The 23,779-nt window shown below is 49.7% G+C and overlaps 1 protein-coding gene across 2 annotated transcripts in view; it reads left to right on the top strand.

Moving 5' to 3' along the window:
* The window catches only part of LOC147748690 (phospholipid phosphatase 3-like), a 90,650-nt gene that overhangs the window by 61,278 nt on the left and 5,593 nt on the right, over positions 1-23,779 (top strand). For both annotated transcript variants that reach the window (XM_086963571.1, XM_086963573.1), the window contains one exon: positions 14,801-14,977. In XM_086963571.1, the coding sequence (XP_086819697.1) occupies positions 14,801-14,977 (177 nt within the window). The remainder of the gene's footprint in view (positions 1-14,800; positions 14,978-23,779) is intronic.

The raw sequence follows: 23,779 nt of genomic DNA on the forward strand, positions 1-23,779 counted from the left end.
GGCGCACTCCTGAAGGTGGTAAACAAGTCCACCTTTAAGCCTGTAAGCCCGGCCCTTGAAACATACAGATCCCAAGCGAAGGCAGCAGCCATGTATGGCAGCGAGTTGTGGGGTCACAAAGCAGGGAAGGCATTGGCAGCGGTGGAAAATAGTTTTCTGAGACGGCTACTTGCTCTCCCGCAAGGTACGCCACTCCTCCCCCTAAGATTGGATTTGGGGATACACTCCATTGCTGAAGATCTCCTATCGAAACCTGTGAAGTTTTGGCACCGGATATGGTCTACCGAGGAACTGCATCATTACAGGCAGGACCTTACCCACGTACTGAGGCTGAATGGTAGCAACAATATCCCCTGGCTGGCCTATATTAAATCAGAATTGCTCAGTTTGAACTTGCCAGACCTTTGGGATGATCCAGCTCAGGGTTGCCAAAGGATCACGCGTAAAACTCTTGCCCAGCTCTACAGAAATAAAAATTTGGCTGACATGGATAATGCCCATATCAGCGGCACCTTGACGGGACGTTTTATTGAGTCCAAAAATTCTTACCTTTTTGAACCTTTTATGGATTTTATCTTTCCTCTTTTGGCGAGGAAACTGTTTCTGCAATGGAGGCATGGCACACTCCCCACTAAAGTATTCACCCATAAATGGACCATAGGGGGTGACAAACTCTGTCCTTGCTGTAAAACAAAGGATGAAGATGATTTGCACATAATGTTTGTTTGCCACGCGTACCAGAGTCCCAGGAAGCGCTGGATAGCACCGATGTGCCGAAACCTGGGTTTTCGGGAGTATCAACAAGCCTACAGGGTCATGAAAACTAATACCCTGGGACATATTGTCTTTGCTGTTTCAAAATTCCTAATGGCAGCTTGGATAATAAGGAAGAAAATGTCCCCCTGAACTGGTACAACTGTGCACTCCTTTCCCATGCAGTCCCTCCAGACTTTTTATATATAAATACTGTGTATTATTTATACTGCATTTTATTGTGTAATATATGTATTGTATTTTTATTGCATCTTTTATGGCCCATGTGGCCGAAATAACGAACTTTTGGAATTGGAATTGGATAATGGGCCCCTGAGCCTCCCACTTCTCACAGATATTCATTGGCCCTTGGCTGAATGGGAACCCCGTGATGAGTTGGGGGCCTCCTGAAGCATTATGGTCCGATCTGTGCTACAGGGGCCTGTATTGCGTCCTGGTTCAAGAGGTGAAGCAAGGTAAGAGGCTGGGGAGAAGAGTGGTAAATAGCATTGCATGTAGGGCAGAGGTGGAAGCTTGAGGGACAGAAACAGTGAATTGAGGGTAAAGGTGAGAGGAAATAAAACATGAAGAGTTGAGCATGGAAGGGAGAGGTGGACATAAACGGGGCAGAACCAGTGAACCAAGTTGAGGCTGGAGAGAAAGATGAAAGGTGAAAGGAAGTGCTTGGATAGGAGAGGTAGATATAAGAGAAGCGGAGCCACCAGGAGAACTCAAGTGTCATGGAGAGGGTATGGTGAGTGTTGGATTTAAGAGGGCAGGGCAACCATGAGCAGGTAAGAGGCAGGGAGAGAGAGGCAGGGGAGAGGTAGAATATAGAGAGGTAGAACCAGTGAGAGAACGTTAGAGGCTGTGATAAGATGAGAGGTGAAAGATTCAGGAGGTAGGTAAGAGGGAAGTGTAATAGAGGCAGAATTAGTGAGACAGGAAAGAGACAGTAGTAGAGATAAAGTGAAGTGTCAAGCATGGAAGGGAGACGTGGATACAAGAGAGGCAGAAACAGTGAGACAAGGTAAGAGGCAGGGAGGTATAAGAGAAGAGGTGGGTGTAAAGGGGGCATACACGCAAACAACACTAGGAGGCTGGAGGAAGAAATGAGAAGTGAATGGCAGTACATGCATGGGACATGTAGATGTAAGAGAGGCGGAACAATCAATAAACCTTACACAGAGAAGAGAGAAGAAATTGTGAGAGGTGGATGCAGAAGGCCAGAATCGGTAAGAAAGGTAAGAGGCAGGGGAGAGACGAGGCACACAGCATGGAGGAGAGAGGTGGATGTAAGAGGGACACAATGAGAAAGAGAAGCAACAAAGTTCGGATAGCAGAGAGTTTGATGTTAAATGGCAGAATCCACAAAATAAGGTTTGAGGAAGAGACGAGAATAAGAGTAGAGGATGAATGTAAATAGGTGGCGTAAGTGGCAAACTCAGTGAGAAACTAATAGAGTGTTCAGGAGGATGAAAATGTAGAGAAGATGTAAATGGGGCAGAGCCAGTGAAAAAAAATTATAAGGGTGGGGGAGAGATGAGCAGTGAAGGTAGTGCAAGGATAGGAGTCATGGCTATAGGAGAGACATAACCAGCAAGAGCACATAGGCACAGTGGCAAGAGAGAGAAGTGGATGGAAGAGAGAAGAACCACCAAGAGATATTAAGAGGTTGGATGAAGAGGGAAAGAGGAGGAGAAGGTGGATGTAAGATGTGCAGAACCAGCAAGAGAACGGTAAAGGCTTGGTGAGAGATTAGAGATGAAGATTAGATCAGGGAGGTAGAGTTTGTTGTAAGAAGGGCAGAATCAGCAAGAGGAGAGGGAAGGCGGAAGGGGAGAGGTGTATGTAATGGGGCAGGAACAGCAAGAGAAAATAAAAGGAAAGGGGAGAAGGAAAAGGCATAGCTGTATTTAGGATGGCATAACCAACAGAGAAGATAAAGACTGGGTGGAGAGTTGAGAGGTGAAGAGTAGGGCAGGGAAGAGAGATGTGAATATAAGAGGGGCAGAATCAGCAAGCACATATGAGAGGAAAGGTGGGAAGATGAGAGGTAAAAAGTAGAGCATGGAGGTATTAGGGCCAAGAGCAATGTGAGAGTGGCAGAACTAGAGAGAAAAAAAATTGATCCTTATCAACTATTTTCCGTATATTAGTTTATAAAATGTGTACTGCAGCTTTATGTTCATGAATGTGGTCTTTTAAAACCATACTCCTTATGTTTTGTAAGGATTTAAGCAATGGACATTGACGTTCTTGCTTTTTGGAGTTGGTTTACACTTCTTAGATACAAAATGTTGCTTAAATTAACAGTCTGATTACGGCATGTTTTGCTTATTTTTGGTATCCTCAAAGTGTCGGTATGATAAATTGTTTATTTAATCCCTCATCAATCCCCAGCAAGTCTTACTTGATATGATGTTTTGCTTCCGGCCCTGCCTCTTTAACAGATTACTTTTCTCCTAAATGTATCTGTTAGCCCTGGGCATCTGAGTCCTAGCTTTAGCAACACCAGAAAGAGCTGGGGCTACCTCATAACCTTCCTCCACCCTCCATCTACAGTACTTTTTTACTATCACCACACCACCTTTTTAGCATCAAGCTCGCCCTCCATTTTCTTGCCCCCCGTACTCCTAGCTGAATGTAACTCCCAAGTCTGCCAGAACTCCTACTCACCAGACCCATGAACTCCATTCTGTCTATCCTTATTGTTTGCCTTTTGGTCTCTTCCTCTGTTCTAAAGAGGTGTGCATTAGAGGACATGTAGCCTTAACACATCTGTGTTCAATGACTTGCAGAGTACACCTAAAAACTACCCATTTATCAGTCCCCTGCTTTCCTCGTTTCAGTTTTCCTGCACCTGGCCTTTACTTCTGCACTGAGATCTCCCTCTCTTGCTTTTCCACATACTCTAAAGAGGACATTCCTCTGTCCAAGTAGATAGATGGAATCAGTCATGGCTTTGGTACTTAATGAGTTGCTTCATTAATAGTGTTCTAGACAATGTGGCTTAGCGAGGCTGATCCAACTAGCTCTTGAATTTCACACAATCGTCCACTGTATCATCAATGAAAGGTTTGCTGGTGTGGATCTCTCTAGAACCACATCAATCTGATCCAGATTTCTTTTTCCAGCCATTTTTAGTTGTTTTCCTCTGTTTCATTGTAGTTGCCAGGTCTTCTGCGGTGGCGTCTCACAAGATTTTTATCCCCCCCCCCCTTCCCATGGGTTTCTTTGTTTATTTAAGCTCTTTGTCTTATTAGATTTTTTATTTATTTATTCAATACTTGTGCTCAATCATGTGGGAGGATGGAGAGATGAAGTAAAATTGTGGTAACCCCCCCCCCCCCCCGGAAACATTTCTGCGGCTGCCCATGCCTGCATCTTGCATTGGTTGCTGAGCGCTCAGGTCTGGATGGTTGGAAATATGTAGGCCCTGATTACGAGTAGGGTGGGTTTACGTGGTGGCCTGAATTTGCAATTTCAACTAGTATCTCAGCACCTATATCCACCTATTATAAGTTAATCCCTACTGACTTTGGAGTGATTTTACAGACTTGTTTTTTCATAGGGGAGATTCCGCACAGTATTCCATCTTTTGCAAAGATTAATGCTCTTGTTTGCTTACTGCTCTTAGAAGATGTTGAAGAAAATGTGGGAGACTAATGAGGCAGAGGGTGGAGAAGGGGCTCACCCTGCCACGCCACATCCTCCCGTTCCCTTTGCCAACGTCCCCCATAACTTGGAAAAGGGTCGGGTAGAGATCTGGGACCAGGCCTGGGTTTTACTTGCAGACAAATCTTAAATCTAGGTCAGTGTTCCCACACCCAGGAAATCTGGGGGCGGGAAGATCTGCCCAGTATTCATGGGTGGGGTGGTGGGTGTCCCACCCGGGGATACTGCTTCACTCAAAGGTTTTCGCTGCAGTACATCAGCCAAACCCCATTACCCTCTGAGAAGATACAGAAGATAATAAAACAGTCCTGAGCCATATTGACTGCACTCAAAACCTTGAGCACTATCCACCTAAAAATATATACCGGTATTGTGTGACACAATTACAGTGCGGAGTTGAGGTGGCTTTCACCCCAGGGCTCAGGAGGTGAAGGGTGCTGTTGCACGGGTGGGTCGAGAGCCTTGGAATGGGCAGTGCAGCTTTCAGATCATCCCGTCCCTCTGTGACTGAGGTGAGTAGTGCTGGGGTCTGGGTGAGTGGAGATCCTCAGTAAGGGTAGTACAACTCTCTCCTTCGATCTGAGAGTGGGTAAGATACTCGAGCATAGACCCTCAGAGGGGTGGTTAGCGCATCCCTGAGCTCTAACCATCGCTATGATGCTGAGGGTGGGTAGAGCTCTAACCATCGCTATGATGCTGAGGGAGGGTAGAGTCAGGTGTTGATAGTCGGGTGAGTGTACGCCCTAAGAGGGAGGGTTAGGGCGTCCCTGAGCTCTAACCATCACTATGATGCTGAGGGAGGGTAGAGTCAGGTGTTGATAGTCGGGTGAGTGTACGCCCTCAGAGGGTGGGTTAGGGCGTCCCTGAGCTCTAACCATCGCTAGGATACTGAGGGTGGGTAGAGTAAGGTGTTGGTATTCAGGTGAGCGTAGACCCTCAAAGGGGTGGTTAGGGCGTCCCTGAGCTCTAACCATCGCTATGATGCTGAGGGTGGGTAGAGTCCGGTGTTGTTATTCGGGTGAGTGTAGACCCTCAGAGGGGTGGTTAGGGCATCCCTGAGATCTAACCATCGCTGTGATGCTGAGGGTGGGTAGAGTCAGGTGTTGGTATTCGGTTGAGCGTAGACCCTCTGAGGGGTGGGTTAGGGCGTCCCTGAGCTCTAACCATCGCTCTGATGCTGAGGGTGGGTAGAGTCAGGTGTTGGTATTCGGGTGAGCGTAGACCCTCAGAGGGGTGGTTAGGGCGTCCCTGAGCTCTAACCATTGCTATGATGCTGAGGGTGGGTAGAGTCAGGTGTTGGTATTCGGGTGAGCGTAGACCCTCTGAGGGGTGGTTAGGGCATCACTGAACTCTGACCATCTCTGTGATGCTGAGGGTGGGTAGAGTCAGGTGTTGGTATTCGGGTGAAAGTAGACCCTCTGAGGGGTGGGTTAGGGCATCCCTGAGCTTTGACCATCGCTATGCTACTGAGGGTGGGTAGAGTCAGGTGTTGGTATTCGGGTGAGCGTAGGCCATCAGAGGGTGGGTTAGGGCATCCCTGAGCTCTAACCATCACTAGGATACTGAGGGTCGATAGAGTAAGGTGTTGGTATTCGGGTGAGCGTAGACCCTCAGAGTGGTGGATAGGGCATCTCTGAACTCTGACCACCGCTAGGATACTGAGGGTGGATAGAGTAAGGTGTTGGTATTCGGGTGAGCGTAGACCCTCAGAGGGGCGGTTAGGGCATCCCTGAGCTCTGACCATCGCTATGATGCTGAGGGTGGGTAGAGCTCTAACCATCGCTATGATGCTGAGGGTGGGTAGATCTCTAACCATCGCTATGATGCTGAGGGTGGGTAGAGTCAAGTGTTGGTATTCGGGTGAGGGTAGACCCTCAGAAGGGTGGTTAGGGCATTCCTGAGCTCTAACCATCGCTATGATGCTGAGGGTGGGTAGAGCTCTAACCATCGCTATGATGTGGAGAAGTGTGGCTCACTGGTTAGAGGAGGCAGACCTGGAAGGAGAGGTCAGCCCGGGACCAGGGTTCAATTTCCGGCTCGGCGGGGTCCTGAGTCCTAAAATGTCCATGGACTCGACAATTCTCGTTCCGGTGCCTACTCTATTCACGGGTTCACACTCTGCGACTCTGGACAATAGCTTGCTTAATCTCCACAACGGCCCCTCGCGGCGGGATGCCTGGCTTTCACCTTGCGGATACCCTGCCAGGGTTTTCTCTCAGGGGAATACCAGGACGGGTTCCCTAAGCAAGCGCTTAGAGACCGGTTGGTGATTTGCGCTATATAAGTACCTGTACATTTACATGCGGAGGGTGGGTAGAGCTCTAACCATCGTTGTGATGCTGAGGGTGGGTAGAGTCTGGTGTTGGTATTCGGGTGAGCGTAGGTCCTCAGAGGGGCGGTTAGGGCATCCCTGAGCTTTGGCCATCGCTATGGTACTGAGGGTGGGTAGAGTCAAGTGTTGGTATTCGGTGAGCGTAGGCCATCAGAGGAGTGGTTAGGGCATCCCTGAGCTCTAACCATCGCTATGATGCTGAGGGTGGGTAGAGTCTGGTGTTGGTATTCGGGCGAGCGTAGGCCCTCAGAGGGTGGGTTAGGGCATCCCTGAGCTCTGACCATCGCTATGATGCTGAGGGTGGGTAGAGCTCTAACCATCGCTATGATGCTGAGGGTCGGTAGAACTCTAACCATTGCTGTAATGCTGAGGGTGGGTAGAGTCTGGTGTTGGTATTCGGGTGAGCGTAGACCCTCAGAGGGGTGGTTAGGGCATCCCCGAGCTCTAACCATCGCTATGATGCTGAGGGTGGGTAGAGCTCTAACCATCGCTATGATGCTGAGGGTGGGTAGAGTAAGGTGTTGGTATTCGGGTGAGCGTAGACCTTCAGAGGGGTGGTTAGGGCACCCCTGAGCTCTAACCATCGCTGTGATGCTGAGGGTGGGTAGAGCTCTAACCATCGCTATGATGCTGAGGGTGGGTAGAGCTCTAACCATCGCTATGATGCTGAGGGTGGGTAGAGTCAGGTGTTGGTATTCGGGTGAGCGTAGACCCTCAGAGGGGTGGTTAGGGAGTCTCTGAGCTCTAACCATCGCTGTGATGCTGAGGGTGGGTAGAGCTCTAACCATCGCTATGATGCTGATGGTGGGTAGAGCTCTAACCATCGCTATGATGCTGAGGGTGGGTAGAGTCAGGTGTTGGTATTCGGGTGAGTGTAGACCCTCAGAGGGGTGGTTAGGGCGTCCCTGAGCTCTAACCATCGCTATGATGCTGAGGGTGGGTAGAGTCAGGTGTTGGTATTCGGGTGAGGGTAGACCCTCAGAGGGGTGGTTAGGGCATCCCTGAGCTCTGACCATCGCTATGATGCTGAGCGAGGGTTGAGTCAGGTGTTGATATTCGGGTGAGTGTACGCCCTCAGAGGGTGGTTAGGGCATCCCTGAGCTCTGACCATCGCTATGATACTGAGGGTGGGTAGAGTTAGGTGTTGGTATTCGGGTGAGCGTAGACCCTCTGAGGGGTGGGTTAGGGAATTACCTGAACTCTGACCATCGCTATGATACTGAGGGTGGGTAGAGTTAGGTGTTGGTATTCGGGTGAGCGTAGACCCTCTGAGGGGTGGGTTAGGGAATTACCTGAACTCTGACCATCGCTATGATACTGAGGGTGGGTAGAGTCAGGTGTTGGTATTCGGGTGAGCATAGGCCCTCAGAGGGGTGGTTAGGTCATCCCCGAGCTCTAACCATCGCCATGATGTTGAAGGAGGGTAGTCAGGTGTTGGTTTTTGGGTGGCCTCAAGAGAGGCAGCACAGAGCTCTTTCCCGTATTCTAGGGAGGAGGGTGAGTAGAGTGCTGCGGGCCCTAGAAGGGACAGCCCCGAGCCCCACCCTTACCATAGAGTCACGGGTGGGTAGAGTGCCGGTGTCTAGAGTCGACAGTGGGTATGGTGCTGTATCTGGGTGAGCGCGAGGCCTCATGAAAACAAGGCAGTGCTGGAGCAGCTCCCTCAGTGCTGGCCTCGCCCGACCCCTTGGCATTTCCCTCAAGCCTCCCTGGAGCGGTGCCCACCCGTCCATGGCAGGACCCTGCTATTCGGAGCAGGCTGCCTGTCGCTATCTGGAGAATAGGGGCTATTGTCTTGAGATGGGGGCAGGGCACCCCCTGGTGTCCTCTGGAACAGTCGGGCCTTTGTTGGGCCCAGAGGCCATGGGAGGCGCTTGTTCTGGGATTATCAATGAAGACGGTGGGCAGAGAGGGGCGGCCTGCCATGGAGGAGAGCCCATTCAGCTCCCTGGGGCCCCCGGCCGGGCCAAGGACAGAGGTACTGAAGCCGCTTTTGTGCTGCCTTGGGGCGGGCAATGCGGCGTCAGTGATGGGGCTCTGGGCGCAGCGTGTGACAATATGCGCTTTATGCGGCGTGTGGAGGAGGATACCTTTTCAGACACTCGTCCCTCTGGCTGGAAGCCCAAGGCCATGGCGCCGAAGGTCAGGCCGGGTCTGGACGGGACAGCTGGCCACCCCCGCGTGCAATGGAGGAAGCCTCTGAGTGACGCATCTGCCACTTGCCTTAAAGGGCGAAAGGAGCCCTAACACCATAGCGCCTTCGGTGAAGGCGGGGTAGATTCGTAGCGATGGCCCATGGAGCCAGGCCGGACCCTCTTTTTATGCTGTCGTGTATTCTATTTCCCCGGTGGTCTGGAACCTTTGGAGGCCGTTGAAGGCCCAGGGCCCCTCTGGTGCCTCTGTCACCTTTCCGAGATTAACTGTAGCAAGCAGAGGAGGATTCAAGAGAGACAGCAAGAGAGGGAGGGAGGTGGAGAGAAAGCTACCCGAGAGGGATAGAGGAGAAAATGAGACAGGGAGAACGGATGGATGGATGGTTGGAAAGTGGGAGGTTGTGCAGGAAAACGAAGGGAACCAGGCAGGTTTAAGCATTTTTGCCAGGGCTGTTTTTGTTTCCCCCACTTTGGCCCTGCATGCAGCCCCCGCGGTGCCTTCAGAGCCCCCCAAACGCGTGGGGGGAGCAGTTAGCCAAAGGCAATTGAACCTAAACCCCTCATCACATTCTGTGTGTGTGTGGGGCGAAGGGTCTTAATTTTACACGGTTACGCCACTGGGACAGGGGCTTCACACCTGCACGAGCACACTCCCTGCATGAAGTGAAGGAAGCCTTCACTCGATAAGACAGTACCTCCCTGGAAGCTACAACGCCGCTACCCCGTAAGTGAACGGTATGTTTTCTCTGCCCCTTTCACAGAAAATCAAGCGCCTTCTTTCTCAGGTTTTACTGGTCCAGCTATGGCCTGGGGCTGTCTCTTCCTATCTCGCATGCCTGGCAGTAGTCTGGGCCTGTCCCTCACCGTGCATGTCTAACTGTGCTCCTGGGCTTTCCCAGACCACCTGCCCTGACTAGCTGTGATCTTGGGCTCTGTCCGCTCAAGTCGCTTATCTGTGCTCTGGGCGGTTTCAGGCGATCTCCCATGTCAGACAGTAGTCTAGGGCGGTCTCCGTCCCGTCCGTCTCACCTGCGTGGCTCTGCCCTGGGGCCTTTTCAGCCCACGCAGCTTGTCTCTGACTCCCTAATCTCATCCCACTGTGGTGCCAGCGCCGTCTCTGCTCATCACATGCCCCTCGGCGTGGTCTCCCTGCCTCTTCCACCCTTCTTGAGCACCTCACATTAATTAGAGCGCTGATTCAGACTGCCATATCTCTCTCAGTGGTCGGCGCTGTCTTGGACCGTCTCATGTGCCTCGTTGTGGCCTTCTTGCCGCCTCCACTTCTCTCGAGCACCCCACATTGTTAGGAGCGCTACCTCGACCCGTTTCCTCTCTCTGTGGCCTCAGCCCTGCCTCAGTGGCACCCAGGGCCGGACTGGGAACCAAAACCAGCCCTGGCAAAGTGCTCAGCAGCCCCCACCAGAGGGGTGTTGGAGGTGCGACCGCGCTCTTTGCCAGGGCTGCAAAAACGACCCTGTAACAAAAGCAGCCCCCAGCGGTCCAAAACTGGCCCCCACCCATGCGGCCCACCGGGGGATTGTGTATGAAATTACTTTTAGGTCTAGCTTGGAGGAGGATTCCATAATCTAACGTTAAGGCAAGAAGAAGGGACTAAAAAAAGAAGGATCACTGTCACGTGACCGGAAGCCCTGAAAGGAAACGTTTCGCACAACAGGAAATCCTGAGATATAGGTCTCTTCCATGGCTGTGTGTCTCCCTTTTCTAAGCACAGGAGATAAGCAGTCCATTGTAGAGCTTGTCTGTCTACCCAAGCACGGGGTGGTATAATCAAGTCACTGTTTACAGCCTGTTCTTCTGTCCGGCTGCACCGAGTGCCACACGCAGTGCTGTATCTGCAGCCAGTGGATCTGTACATCAAGCAGTGCAGTGTTTACAGTCTTCACCCTCTGCTCTTGTCTCTTGCAATATTGAATATTTTCCATGAATTACACACCCTACTTTGTTCCTCGTTCTCCTCACTTCCCACCTCTTTATTTTCTCTACATTCAGGGCCTTTATTCTCTTTACCGAACCTTAATTCTATCCCTAAAGTCATATGTGTCACACGGTCTCATCTGAACTCCCATTATTCTCTCTCCTGATTTCTAAGTCCTTTATCCTTCCCTCACTCTTGATTGGTCCCTTACCTTTTTAGGTCTCGCCTGTCGATGCGCATGCGCATCGAGCAAGCGAGACTATGGTGGCTTATCCACTCTTTATCCAACTTGCAAGGAATCGTGGCGATTCCTTGCAGTGCACGAGAAATTTAAGCTCAATGCGCATGCGCATTGAGCTTAAAAGCGCGTGCACATGCCCCCAGCCGCCTGCCTTGCCTACTCTCCCAGCTGGTGCCGCTCCACCCCCTGCGGCATCAAAGGCTTTCACGGCCGGCCGGCCATGCTTTCAGTTTCACGACCAGCCGGCCGTGTGAAGTACATTTCAAAGCCCGCTCTCCCTGCTCCGCCCCCTGCTCCGGCCGAGACGCATTTCTCCTCCCTCCTCCCCCCTCCTGGGTCAGGTTACCCTGCTTTCTCTTTCGCTTTTTGTTCACGCTCATGCTTATGATTTCTTTATTGTATCTTGTGCTTCTCCGCCCATCTAATGGTTGTTAGTGCGCTTTACGTTTGAACAGCCATAGAAAATGACATTTCTTATATAATAAATATTTAACTTGCATACAAATGGGAGTGCTTTAGTGGGAGAGCGTGACAATTGTTCGTAGGGATCATTTGAAGATAGGGAGGTGCGTCATTTCCTGTGGAAAACGCGGAAGAGACTTTTCACAGTTGAATGGAAGGGGTGAAGGTAAAGTGTGTTATAAGAGGCATTATAGCATGTACACATTTTGTTTGGCCGTCTCATTGAAGTAACACGCATGCAATGCACTCTATACTATTTTATGCTCATGCAATAAAATAAGCTCTTGAATTAGTACTTGGAAAATATTTCAGTACATAGACTTATGACACGTGCATTGCGACTAGGCTCATTTCAGTAATATACGTGTGTTCCAATTGTGAAATGACATCCAGAATTGATATTCTATTTATCACACCAAGCCACCCTGTGCTTAATCAAATCGCTCCCTGTATTATATCAGAACGCAATTGATAACGTGTTTTTAAATATAAGCCCCTTTTCCATCTTTGTTTTGTTTTTGTTTTGCCAAGTAAGCATAGGCATTCCAGCGCCTATCGAATAACGTTTCGAGGCACAAAGGGTCTCACAGTAATGCTTTTCACCACTTTTATTGTGACACTTTATTATCGCCAGGTCATTATTAATAATTAAAGGATAGGCGATTACACACGATCCTTACTTATCGTATGCATAAGCAAATGCATATTATTTTTGGTAAATGCGGGTTTCACCAAATTCAAATGCCTACGCAGCGCCAAATGAGTTTGAGCGATAAAGGCGACACTAGAAAGGGAGCCGGGAGCAGAGGAAACTGTCCTGTAGCATTTGTACTTGCATAATTTTACTCAAAAGACCATACCCTTTAATTATTTACATTTTTCTCCAGCCACATACAATAAAATATATATTTTGTGAAGAACTTCTTAATCCTCTAGTGTGGTTTCCTGATTTTTTTTACTTGTTTTTTATTAAATCCGCCTCCACTGTATCAGGGGTTTCACGATTAGTGCTGGAAAATCAGATTTAATGGCGCTGAAAAAATGTAGATTAATCGTGCTGGAGCAGCGGTTTAATCGAACGCCCTCTTTGTTTATAGCATCCAGGGTAAGCTGGCAGCCTCATTGGGAAGCATGCCTGCCCCTCTCTTTGAAGTGTTTTTTGTACAGCAGCGCATTGAGGCGGCGCAGGCGCTCTACACGTGACCTATGACATAACACGCGGTAAAGCTTCTCAAAAGCACATCAGGGGTTAAATGTTAAATTTAAAAGAGGACCCTAGACACATATTCTCTCTTCCATCCTACAGAGGAGCCCAAGCGCCTATCTTACAACTTTTCGAGGCTTCGAGGCACAAATGGGTCTCACACCAATGCTTTTCGACGCTTTTAGTGCAACATTTTAATATGGCCAGGTTGTTTTTTTTAATATTTTAAGAACAGAAACATACATGGGATCGTTACTTTGTTACTTTTTTTTTATTTAGCTGGGACTGAGGGGGGGGGGGGTGAGAATGTGATTTCGGACAATATATGAAAACACTTCCCACTGCCCCCGCCATTAACTAAAATATGAAATGGTTATTCAGCAGTCTTTGGAAATTCCTGGAGGCAGAACAAGTGTTTGCACTTGAAGGGTGTGGTTGGCTTCTCGGATTGCAATAATGTCCAATTGTCTTGAAAGAGCTTGGCAATTCAAATCACACCTGTACTAAAATGCAAGGCACTTAGCTGCCCTCCTTCCAAAATATCAGATATACACATATATTGTATTTTTTTCTGTTTGGTGCATTTCTTATCTGCAAAGGACACTCTGTAAACAGAAAGCATCTCCAAATGTGCCCTCCATAGCAATACATATTATTATTATTATTATTATTATTATTATTATTTCTCACACCCTCACTCACCCTCACACACACTCACGCAACGTCACACACCCGAAGCCTCACACCCCCTCACTCACACTCACCCTCACACCCCCTAACCCGCACACCGCCTAACGCTCACACCCCCTAACGCTCACACCCCCTAACAATCACCCCCTAACCCTAACCCCCTAACCCTCACCCCCTCACTCTCACCCCACACCCTCACCCCCTCACCCCTCACCCTCACCCCTCACCCCCTCACCCCTCACCCTCACCCCCTCACCCTCACCCCCTCACCCTCCACCCTCACTCACCCTCAACCCCTCACCCTCACACCCTCAACCCTTCGCCCTCAACCTCTCACTCACCCTCACTCACCCTCACTCACCCTCAACACCTCAGCCTCACCCTCACTCACCCTCACCCTCACTCACCCTCAACCCCTCACACTCACTCACCCTCACCCTCACTCACCCTCAACTCCTCACCCTCACTCACCCTCACTCACCCTCACCCACACTCACCCTCCCTCAACCCCTCACCCTCACTCACCCTCAACCCCTCACCCTCACCCTCAAACCTTCACCCTCAACCCCTCACTCACCCTCACTCTCACTCACCCTCACTCAGCCTCAACTACTCTCACTCACCCTCAACCCCTCACCCTAACTCACCCTCACCCTCACTCACCCTCAACACCTCACTCACCCTCACCCTCACTCACCCTCAACACCTCACCCTCAACCTCAACCCCTCACCCTCACCCTCACTCACCCTCACCCTCACTCACTCACCCTCAACCCCTCACCCTCACTCACCCTCACTCACCCTCACTCTCACTCACCCTCAACCCCTCACCCTCACTCACCCTCACTCACCCTCAACCCCTCACCCTCACTCACCCTCACCCACCCTCACCCTCACCCTCACTCACCCTCAACCCCTCACCCTCACACAGTGCAATAGGTCTCAGACCATTTCAGTTACAGCTTTAAGAAATGTTTATGGCTTTTTTTTATTTGTAATTCTTTAGCATTGGCTACAGGAAACAAAAATGCTAAACATTTACAAAAAAAACCCATAAACAATTCTAAAAGCACTAACTCTAATGGTGCGAGACCTATTGCATTTCCAATGCTTGTTATATTGTCCATTCTCTCGGCCCTGCTCCTGTTTTCTCTCTTCTAACACGCTTTATTTCACCCTAGTCATACTCTTTACCCTGTCTCAATCTTACTCAGACTTGTTCTCTATCCCACCTTTGATCCTTTATTCCTCTTCACCCTTTACTCTTCATCTACCCTTCTCATCTTGTTTTTTCTCTCTCCTCTGCCCTGTGTGCCCTGTTCTAACATCTTTATTTTCTTCTGTTTTGCAGTTCTACCTGCAGGCCCGTTTCACCTGGCGCGGGGCCCGGGTTCTTCGGCCCCTGGTGCAGTTTATCCTGGTGATGTTGGCGCTCTACACCGGGTTCACGCGGGTGTCCGACTATAGACACCACCCCTCCGATGTGGTGATGGGGTACATCCAGGGCCTTCTGGTGGCATATTGGGTGGTAAGTCTTTCTATTATTCAGGTAGTGTTTTTTTTATGTTGGCACCGTACGGTCAGGTCAATACTGGGTGTTAGTCTGTTGCTGTGGGTGGTGAGTGTTTATGTTGGCAGAGCATGCGCAGAGCATCCTGATTGGAAAGTCTGTTGCTCCTGATGGGGCCCTTTATGGTCGCTGGGGGAATATTGGGTGGTTAATCTGCTGAGTGGTAAGTGTCTATAATGGCAGGACTGGGTGGTAGGTCAGTCTACTGCTTTGGGCAGTCTTCCGAAAATGTGATAGGTTTGTGCCAGAGGTAAGTACGTAAAATCCTAGGGTAAGGAAATCCCAAATTCTGGATTGGCGTAATGGATACAGGAAGTAGAATACTGTTTTTTAAGTTTTTTTTATCTTTCGTCAAATGCAAGTGAACACAGGAACCGCTGACACGTGTTTCGCCCAAAGGGCCAGCGGGCCATGGCTTTTTCAAGGCAAGCCTTAACAGCTCTGAATGCATGGTTTAGAACTCAAAGTTTGGCATTGCTTAGGTTTCTGAAGCATCCCAGAACAGAATGAGTAGTGCGGTCTCTGCAGTCCGGTGATTTGGATAGTACCCGTTTATTCCGATAGCAGAGCACTTCCAGGCAGTATTGGGTGGTAACTCAATTGCTTCGGGTAGTAGGTGTTGATGCTAATGTTGCACATGCAGACAGTACTAGATGGAAAATATGCCTACTGCTCTGACTTGTGGGTGTTCAGGTTGATGAACTTCAGAAGCCTGGCAGGTATATCATAACACCAGGTTATTTGCACCCAGAACTTCCCACTCGGAAGTGTAACTCAGGACTAGATCTCATGGGCTTGCTGCACATGACATTCTTGGGATCGGCACTCCAAGGGCTGTCCCTCAGGGCATGTGCCCCAAATATTTGTTATTCAGGATCAGTACTTCATGGCTCTGTCTTTGGCGGGCGTGTACATCAACGGTCTGCTCCTCATTCTGGATCTGTACCTCAGTGGTCATTGTCTGAGCACCTGTACCTCACTGTCCTAGCTCTCAGATCTGTAAGTCAATCAATCAATCAGTGACACTTATAGAGCGCGCTACATACCCGTAGGGTCTCAAGGCGCTGGGGGGGGGGGGGGGGGGGGGGGTGCCGCTACTGCTCGAACAGCCAGGTCTTCAGCTTCTTCCTGAAGGAGAGGTGGTCTTGGGTCAGGCACAGGTCGGTCGGGAGGGAGTTCCAGGTCTTGGCGGCCAGGTAGGAGAAGGACCTTCCTCCTGTAGTCGCTCTTCGGATGCGGGGGACGGCGGCGAGGGCATGGTTGGCTGATCGGAGGTGGCGTTTGGGAGCGTAGAAGTTGATCCGGCTGTTGAGGTAGCTCGGCCCTTGGTCGTGTAGGGCTTTGTGTGCGTGGGTGAGGAGGCGGAAGGTGATTCTTTTGTTGACGGGGAGCCAGTGAAGGTCTCTCAGATGTCTGGTGATGTGGCTGGTTCGTGGGATGTCGAGGATGAGTCTGGCTGAGGCGTTCTGGATCCGCTGGAGTCTCTTCTGGAGCTTGGCGGTGGTACCGGCGTAGAGGGCGTTGCCGTAGTCCAGTCGGCTGGTGACGAGGGCCTGGGTGACGGTCTTCCTGGTCTCGGTGGGGATCCACCAGAAGATCTTCCGTAGCATGCGTAGGATGTTGAAGCACGCCGAGGAGACGTTGTTGACTTGCCTGGTCATGGAGAGGGAGGAGTCCAGGATGAAGCCCAGGTTGCGTGCATGGTCTGTCGGTTTGGGTGCGGTGCCCAGGGCAGGAGGCCACCAGGAGTCGTCCCAGGCGGAGGGTGAGGAGCCCAGGATGAGGACCTCCGTCTTGTCCGAGTCTAAGTCACTTGTCCTTCCCTCAGGGCCATTCCCATAGCAATCTGTACCTCAGGATCAGTACTCCATTGGTGTTTCCCTCAGAAATGCTACTTAAGGAACCATCACACAAGCTCTCCACCTAAGGGATCTGTTTCACTGGACCGGTACATCCAAGGCCTTTCCATACTAACCTGTTTCTAAATAGCCATCCAATGAAGACCTGGAATCCATAAATCTGTATCTCAAGGCCTGACTCTGAAGACATGGTGCTCGGAAACAATTTAATGGTGGCCTGTGTGCGTGGAATGTGCGTCTCCATTCATTGATAGCATTTTGAAAAAGTCAATGCCAAGTGTTGAATTTTACAGCTCAATTTTTGAATATATGAACTAGCAATCTTGAAGTTCTGAAGGGGCACTAATGAAATATTCCAATAATGTTGATTACCTTTTTAAAAGAATTTGAGAGACTAATACTTTTATTAGGCTTGAATAAAAGCTACTAGAAAAAAATCTTGGATGGGCATCAGCCACCACTACTGCAGGGATTGCCCACTTCAATCACTGGCACTGCCCAATGTCACTACTCGCACCAATAACAGTGCCTATATAACGGTATAAAGCAAGGGTTTGAGAAGTAAACCATCCGTGCATGGCCTGGCAACTGGGACAACATGGCATTAGTAGCTGGATTCCACCTCCTACTCCAGTAGCTGGTTTTGGCGCTATACATCAGTGATAGATCGGTGAGTGTGCATTCATGCAGTATGACTGTGACAGTAACGCAAATATCCCACCACACAGCAACAAAATATGGACATAGTGTGAATTAGCGTACAGGTTGATATCTTGGTTTTAGTTGCACAGTTACTTATAATAAAAAGAAAAAATACTAGACCTATGACTTACCCGACATATGACCCAGTTGATACCAAGTAAGCTTAATGATATTATGCCGCCGGACCCCAGGGTTGTCGGCTACACGGCTGTGGTTCAACACCGAAAACAATGATGAGTACCAAAAAATGTTTACGGCTGGCCCTTGAGGTTGTAGGCCTTGTGCTGTGTATTTCTATAAGTGTACAATAAAGGTCTTTAAAAAAAAAAAAATCAGTGATAGATCGGTGTGCACTAACATCCTCCCCAGTACAATATAACTACAATGCATCTCGAGTACTGGCGTATCTGTAAGTGAGGTTGCAAAGTATGGGGAACCTACACAACTGACGATGCGTGACCACTGATTCCCTGCAATAAAATGGTACATGGTATGTCAGTGGGCCCAAACTGTCATAAAAGCTATTCATAAAGTTCTAATGGCAGGTGCAGTCAGTCAAAAACAGTAGAACTCAGCAAACACAAAACACTTGAGACAAATAAGTTTCAAGGATGCACATAAAGTACTGGCAGAGGTGAGAGGCCAGTTTAAAAATGCAAAGGGACACCCTTTAATCACAGAGGAGAACCCCATGGGGATTATCACTAAAAAGCCAGCCTTCATTACGGAAACTCATAGGACTGGAAATTATATGTTCAGTGCTGCTATATGGACCAAGGAGCCTATAGTATAGTGAGTAGGGAGAAGAGAGATGCAAAGAATATCAAGCTGTGAAGTGGTGGAAGAAATGTCGCAGCGGGGAGATTACGGAAACTCATAGGACTGGGAATTATATGTTCAGTGCTGCTATAAGGACCAAGGAGCCTATAGTGAGTAGGGAGAAGAGAGATGCAAAGAATATCAAGCTGTGAAGTGGTGGAAGAAATGTCGCAGTGGGGAGGGATGGAAGTATTAACACGGAGGATGGAGAGGTGAGTTGGAAGAAATATCACACACTAAGGAGGAAGAGCTGAAGGAGACATTATCGACTGGAGACAAAGGTATTACAAACTCACTGAAAAGGAAGTGACATGGGCCGGCCAGATACCAGTAAAATAGATCAGTGGGCGGAACCTTGGCTGTGGAGATATGTGCCTCCTGTAAGTCATGGGTTCAGAGCCCAGTATAGGGAACTCAACTTGAGAATTGTCATTCTCTAGCGGATGAAGAGCTAGTAATCTCAGATGGAGAATAACTTAGGTTTCAACATTAATTTATCTGGCAATTCAAAATAAATTACAAATTAGGACACTAAGGGCCCCATTATGATGTCGGGCGGATTGCCCCCGCCAGACTGGCGGTGGCTACCGCCAGCCTGGCGGAGGCAATCCTCCCGACATCCACGCTTGTTTTCCCCCCCGCCATTATGGCGGGGAGGACCTCGGCGGGCGGCAAGACCGTCCGCCGCTTTTTCGGCGGGGAGGACCTCGGCGGGCGGCAAGACCGTCCGCCGCTTTTCCGCCCCGGCTGCCTTGCGGCCGGGCGGAAAAGGTATAATATGGTAGCGGTGTCTATTAGACACCACCAGCCATATTACGATGGGCCTGGGCAGGTGGAAAGTGGGAGGTTGCGCAGAAAAACGAACGGTGGAAAGGCATGCGGTCTCCACTTTGGGAGCCCCCTGCGGGCCCCCAAAGTGAAGGAGGGGTGGGGGGTGCACACGGGGGGTGGTGCAGAGAGCACCGCCCGCCACAATGTTATAAATGCAGGATGCAGCCGCCACTGTGGCGGCCGCATCCTAATTCCACCCACGGGACCCCCGCCCTTATGGTCCATAGGATGGCGCGTGGACTAAGTCCGCCCGCCATCCTAATGACCCCCTTTGCTACTAAGGGACTCATTACGATGGCAGTCGGACGAGTGTCCGACCGCCATTGTTTTGGTCTCCAGACCATCCCACAAGGAGTCGGCGGTCCCGACAGCTTAATTACGATACGACCGCTGTGCAGGCGGTCGTAAACATGCCGTTTTCAATTGTGGCTTGTGCTGCGGCCCGGAAAAGGCCCTCATAACAAGCTGCTGTAGAAAATGGCATGTCTTAAACATTCACGCACCCTGCGCTAGGCACCATGTGGTGCCTGACACACAGTGTGTGGATGTTTTTGGAGCCACTTGGATCACATAGCAGAGGCCCACGGGTGATGGGGGCCCAGCTGGGGGCCCCTAAAGTCACTTTCCGCCAGCTTTTCATTGGCAGCCAGACTGCCATGAAAAGGCTGTCAGAAACTGACATCCTAATCCTTACTGCGATCCCTCCGCAGGCACTATCTCCATTGTATGGATTAGGCTCCGACGGGCTCCTTGAGCCTGTTGGAGGCAGCGATCTTTCCACCTCCCCAATGCGCTCTGACTGCCAGTATCGCAATCCGCTGCCGCAGATGTCGGATGGACCGACGGCCTGTCGGTTATGATCTGCCCGACATAATAATTAGGACCTAAGTCTTGGCAGGGTGAACAGGGCACAGTTTTGATCGATATTACTGAATAAGGTCTGAGACCGACTGGGCACAGCTTACAAAAAAAGTTTAAATAAATATTGGTCACTACCTTATGGATGGATTAGGACTTCTTGACACCTCCCTGAATACCTACTGATGAAGTGGGCACATTTTTCCACACTTCTTCGGCAACACTGTATACTCAAGTGGTCTGCGCACACTTCTTTAAACATCACTCGAAGAAGTAAAACTACAATACATATCTTAATGTCAAGAGACAATCCAATTTGTGCAATACTACATACATAACCTTAATGTTATCACGACCACACAAAATGCACAGAGGTACACCAACCACAGGACTAAGCGAAAAATAAAAGTCAGAACAAAATTTGCCGTTTCCTTGTAGCTCTCGGCATTTCTTGTTGAGGATGCTGATGCTAGCAGAGCTCTGCTTTTCATGCAGGCCTTTGCTTTTCATGTAGGCCTTTGCTTTTCATGCAGGCCTTTGCTTTTCATGTAGGCCTTTGCTTTTCATGTAGGCCTTTGCTTTTCATGCAGGCCTGTAGGCCTTTGCTTTTCATGCAGGCCTCTGCTTTTCATGCAGGCCTTTGCTTTTCATGCTGGCCTTTGCTTTTCATGCAGGCCTTTGCTTTTCATGCAGGCCTTTGCTTTTCATGTAGGCCTTTGCTTTTCATGCAGGCCTGTAGGCCTTTGCTTTTCATGCAGGCCTTTGCTTTTCATGTAGGCCTTTGCTTTTCATGCAGGCCTCTGCTTTTCATGCAGGCCTCTGCTTTTCATGCTGGCCTTTGCTTTTCATGCTGGCCTTTGCTTTTCATGCAGGCCTTTGCTACTGAAGACACATTTACACTTCAAACTGCACCAAGCAATGCTTAGCAAGATGTGTTTAATCCTGGTGTTTTCCTTCTCAAAGGAAGGCCCGCCCTGGAAGGTCTGGTTGGTATCATCGACGCTATCATCTCCTATGACTTCCTGTAACAGTATATATCCGAAACTGCAGCGTCTGTAACGACTTTTGGCACTTTGGACAACATAGGATGTTGTTGCCAAATCTCAGAACCTGCTGCCATTATGAGTTTAATTATTGGGTGTACTAATAGAATCAAGTTAGGCTGCATACAGTCAGCCTCTTCATAATATGCACTGTGCAGAGATCCCTGTATGACAATACTTTAGATTGGCGAAGTCCACTTTCGAAATACCGTTGCAATGCAAATATCAAATCGGCTTTATATGTGTTTTATACGGTACGAATGAATATGTAGGTCACCTAGCCAGTCTCGTCTACTGAATGTTTTGGGGCTTGAAGAATTTTTTTTTTCAAGAAATAACCCAAAGTAAACTTCTTGAGTTTGTTCCAGCAGTAATATGCCCAATCACAGGGATATTCAGCACCCTTAGCTCTCTCAGCTCAGATACCCACACTCATCGGGGAGGGGGGGGGAGGGATTGGGGGTTCTCAGAAGAAAAGTCTCCCTTAGCAGCACCTGCACACATAGGTGGTGCAATCAGTGCTTAACTTGGGAAAGTACAAAGTTTGGTCAAAGTTCTGCAGCCGGTGCTAATGAATGTTGCCGTGCCGAATCCCAAGGTTGCACAGTCTTGATTCCACCTCAGGCCTCTTTAACCCCCACTGGACACTCATGGACACTGCCTCATTCCAGCAAGTTCCTGCTCACTTTGTCACGGGTTCTCAGTATTTCTCTTTCTTTTTTTCAGTCGCCTTGTACGCTTTCCCTCGCTTGCTCTGGGTCAAAGCATGATGGGAAAAAATATGAGCCCATTCCCCAAATGACGGGCATCTACACAGGCAGACCACGTGCACGTGCTCTGCGCATGCCCCGCCTGCCCAGTTTAATGCGAAAGACGTGACAGGCCGTGCGCACTGCTTTATTCGCGCTAGGCTGCAGCAGTCGAGGCCCCCAACGTAACAGGGTGTCATCTCAAATAAAACCACTAACGAGAGCAAATGGGCAGGTAGCTCGGACTTTATATTTATTGATTATCTGGGCTATCCCGCGCGCGATGAATCAAAGAGTCCCTCGCATTAATAATATCTTAAAGGCTTGCCCCTCAAGAAATGTAGCTCAATGGCCAGCACATTTGGGGGTCTGAATCTTATAAATGTATCTCAAACAACCTTCTCCTCAGGATCTATCGCTAAAGGGCCTTTCCCTTATACGAGCCTGACGAGCCTGACCCTCAGAGCCCGATTGTCCGGGCCTGTCACTCAAAAAAATGTATCCCGTAAGATATGCCTTTTGGTCCCTTAGAGTCTGTATCCAAAGAACCTGTGCCGCAGGACTTGCTCCCTAACCGCATGTCCCTTAGAAATTGTATCTTAAAGCCTGCCCCTTTAGACCTGACTCTGAAGGGCATGCCCTATGGATAAATCTCAAGTACATCTCCACCAATACCTTAACTTTAAGGGACTTGTCCCTAGAACGTGAATCTCAAGGGTCTGTCCCTTAGAACCTATAAGGGGTCTGTCCCATAGAACCTGCTTATTTAGAATGTGTCCATTAGGGCTTTCCTTTCAAGGACCTCTCTCTTAGGACCTGTATCTTATTGGCCTGACTTTCAAGGGCCGGTCTCTTAGGATTTCACTATCAGGTGCCTGGCCTTCAGAACCTGTTTTTAGGAATGTGTCCCTTAGGACATCCCTTTGAAGGTCCTGTCCCTTAGGATCTGTATCGCATAGGCCTGTCTCGCAGGACTTTCCATTCAAGGACCTTTCTGAGAGGACTTGTATCTTAGACCTGTACATCAATGCTCTGTGACACTGTTATCTCAAAGACTTGTCCCTCCAGGTCTATCACAGGGCCCATCCCTCCCTCGCCACCCTGGCTCTCTTCTCAGACATCCAAGGGTATCACCGGGGCACATAGAAGGCACTTCTCTGCGTCTACACTCGAAAGTGGTTATTGGACAGGCGAGAATGGGTGGCTGTGTCACCCTACCACCCCTTCTGTGAGTACAAAACAGAGCGAGCTCCATACAGGAGAGTAAGAGGTAGGACAGTGGGGAGGGTGAGTCTGAGCGAGGGCAGGGATGGAGGTAAGGGAGAGCGAGGGGCTCTGTTTGACAGAGGTCGAAAGCGTGGCATTCAAAGGTCGCAGGGTTCGGCTAGTTAAGCTAGCTGTGAAAGGCAGTGAGGTAGGCGAGAGATGGATCTGTAATGTCAGTGAGATGAATGAGGCATGGGGAGAGGCACTGATGATGATGGCAGAGCATGGCAGTGAGAGGATGTGGTTTGTGCCCCTGCTGAGCAATGGGTGATAGTCCAGCTGGGCAATGGCAGTGAGAGGGTGGGGCGTGGCCATGGCAGGCAGGAAGGAGAGTGGCGGTGAGTCATGGCTGTGAGGTGAGAAGAGCTGGGTCATGGCAGTAAGACAGGAGATTGACAAGGCATGGCGGGGAAATGGGGGAGGGGGCTAGACATGGCATTGGGGTGGGCAGGCTGATGGGACAAAGCAAAAAGGTAAGAAAGAAACAGGCCATGGCTCTGAGAGGAGTGGAGTGGGCCATTGCAGTGAGGTCAGAGAGGGATATGCCATGACATCAAGGAATGAGGGACAGGTTCCAGTAGTGACATCGGAGCAGGCCATACAATGGCGAGGCTCTGTGAGGGCTCCCTTTGG

This window comes from Lissotriton vulgaris, chromosome 1_1 (genome assembly GCF_964263255.1).
Source record: "Lissotriton vulgaris chromosome 1_1, aLisVul1.2, whole genome shotgun sequence".
Taxonomy (NCBI): domain Eukaryota; kingdom Metazoa; phylum Chordata; class Amphibia; order Caudata; family Salamandridae; genus Lissotriton; species Lissotriton vulgaris.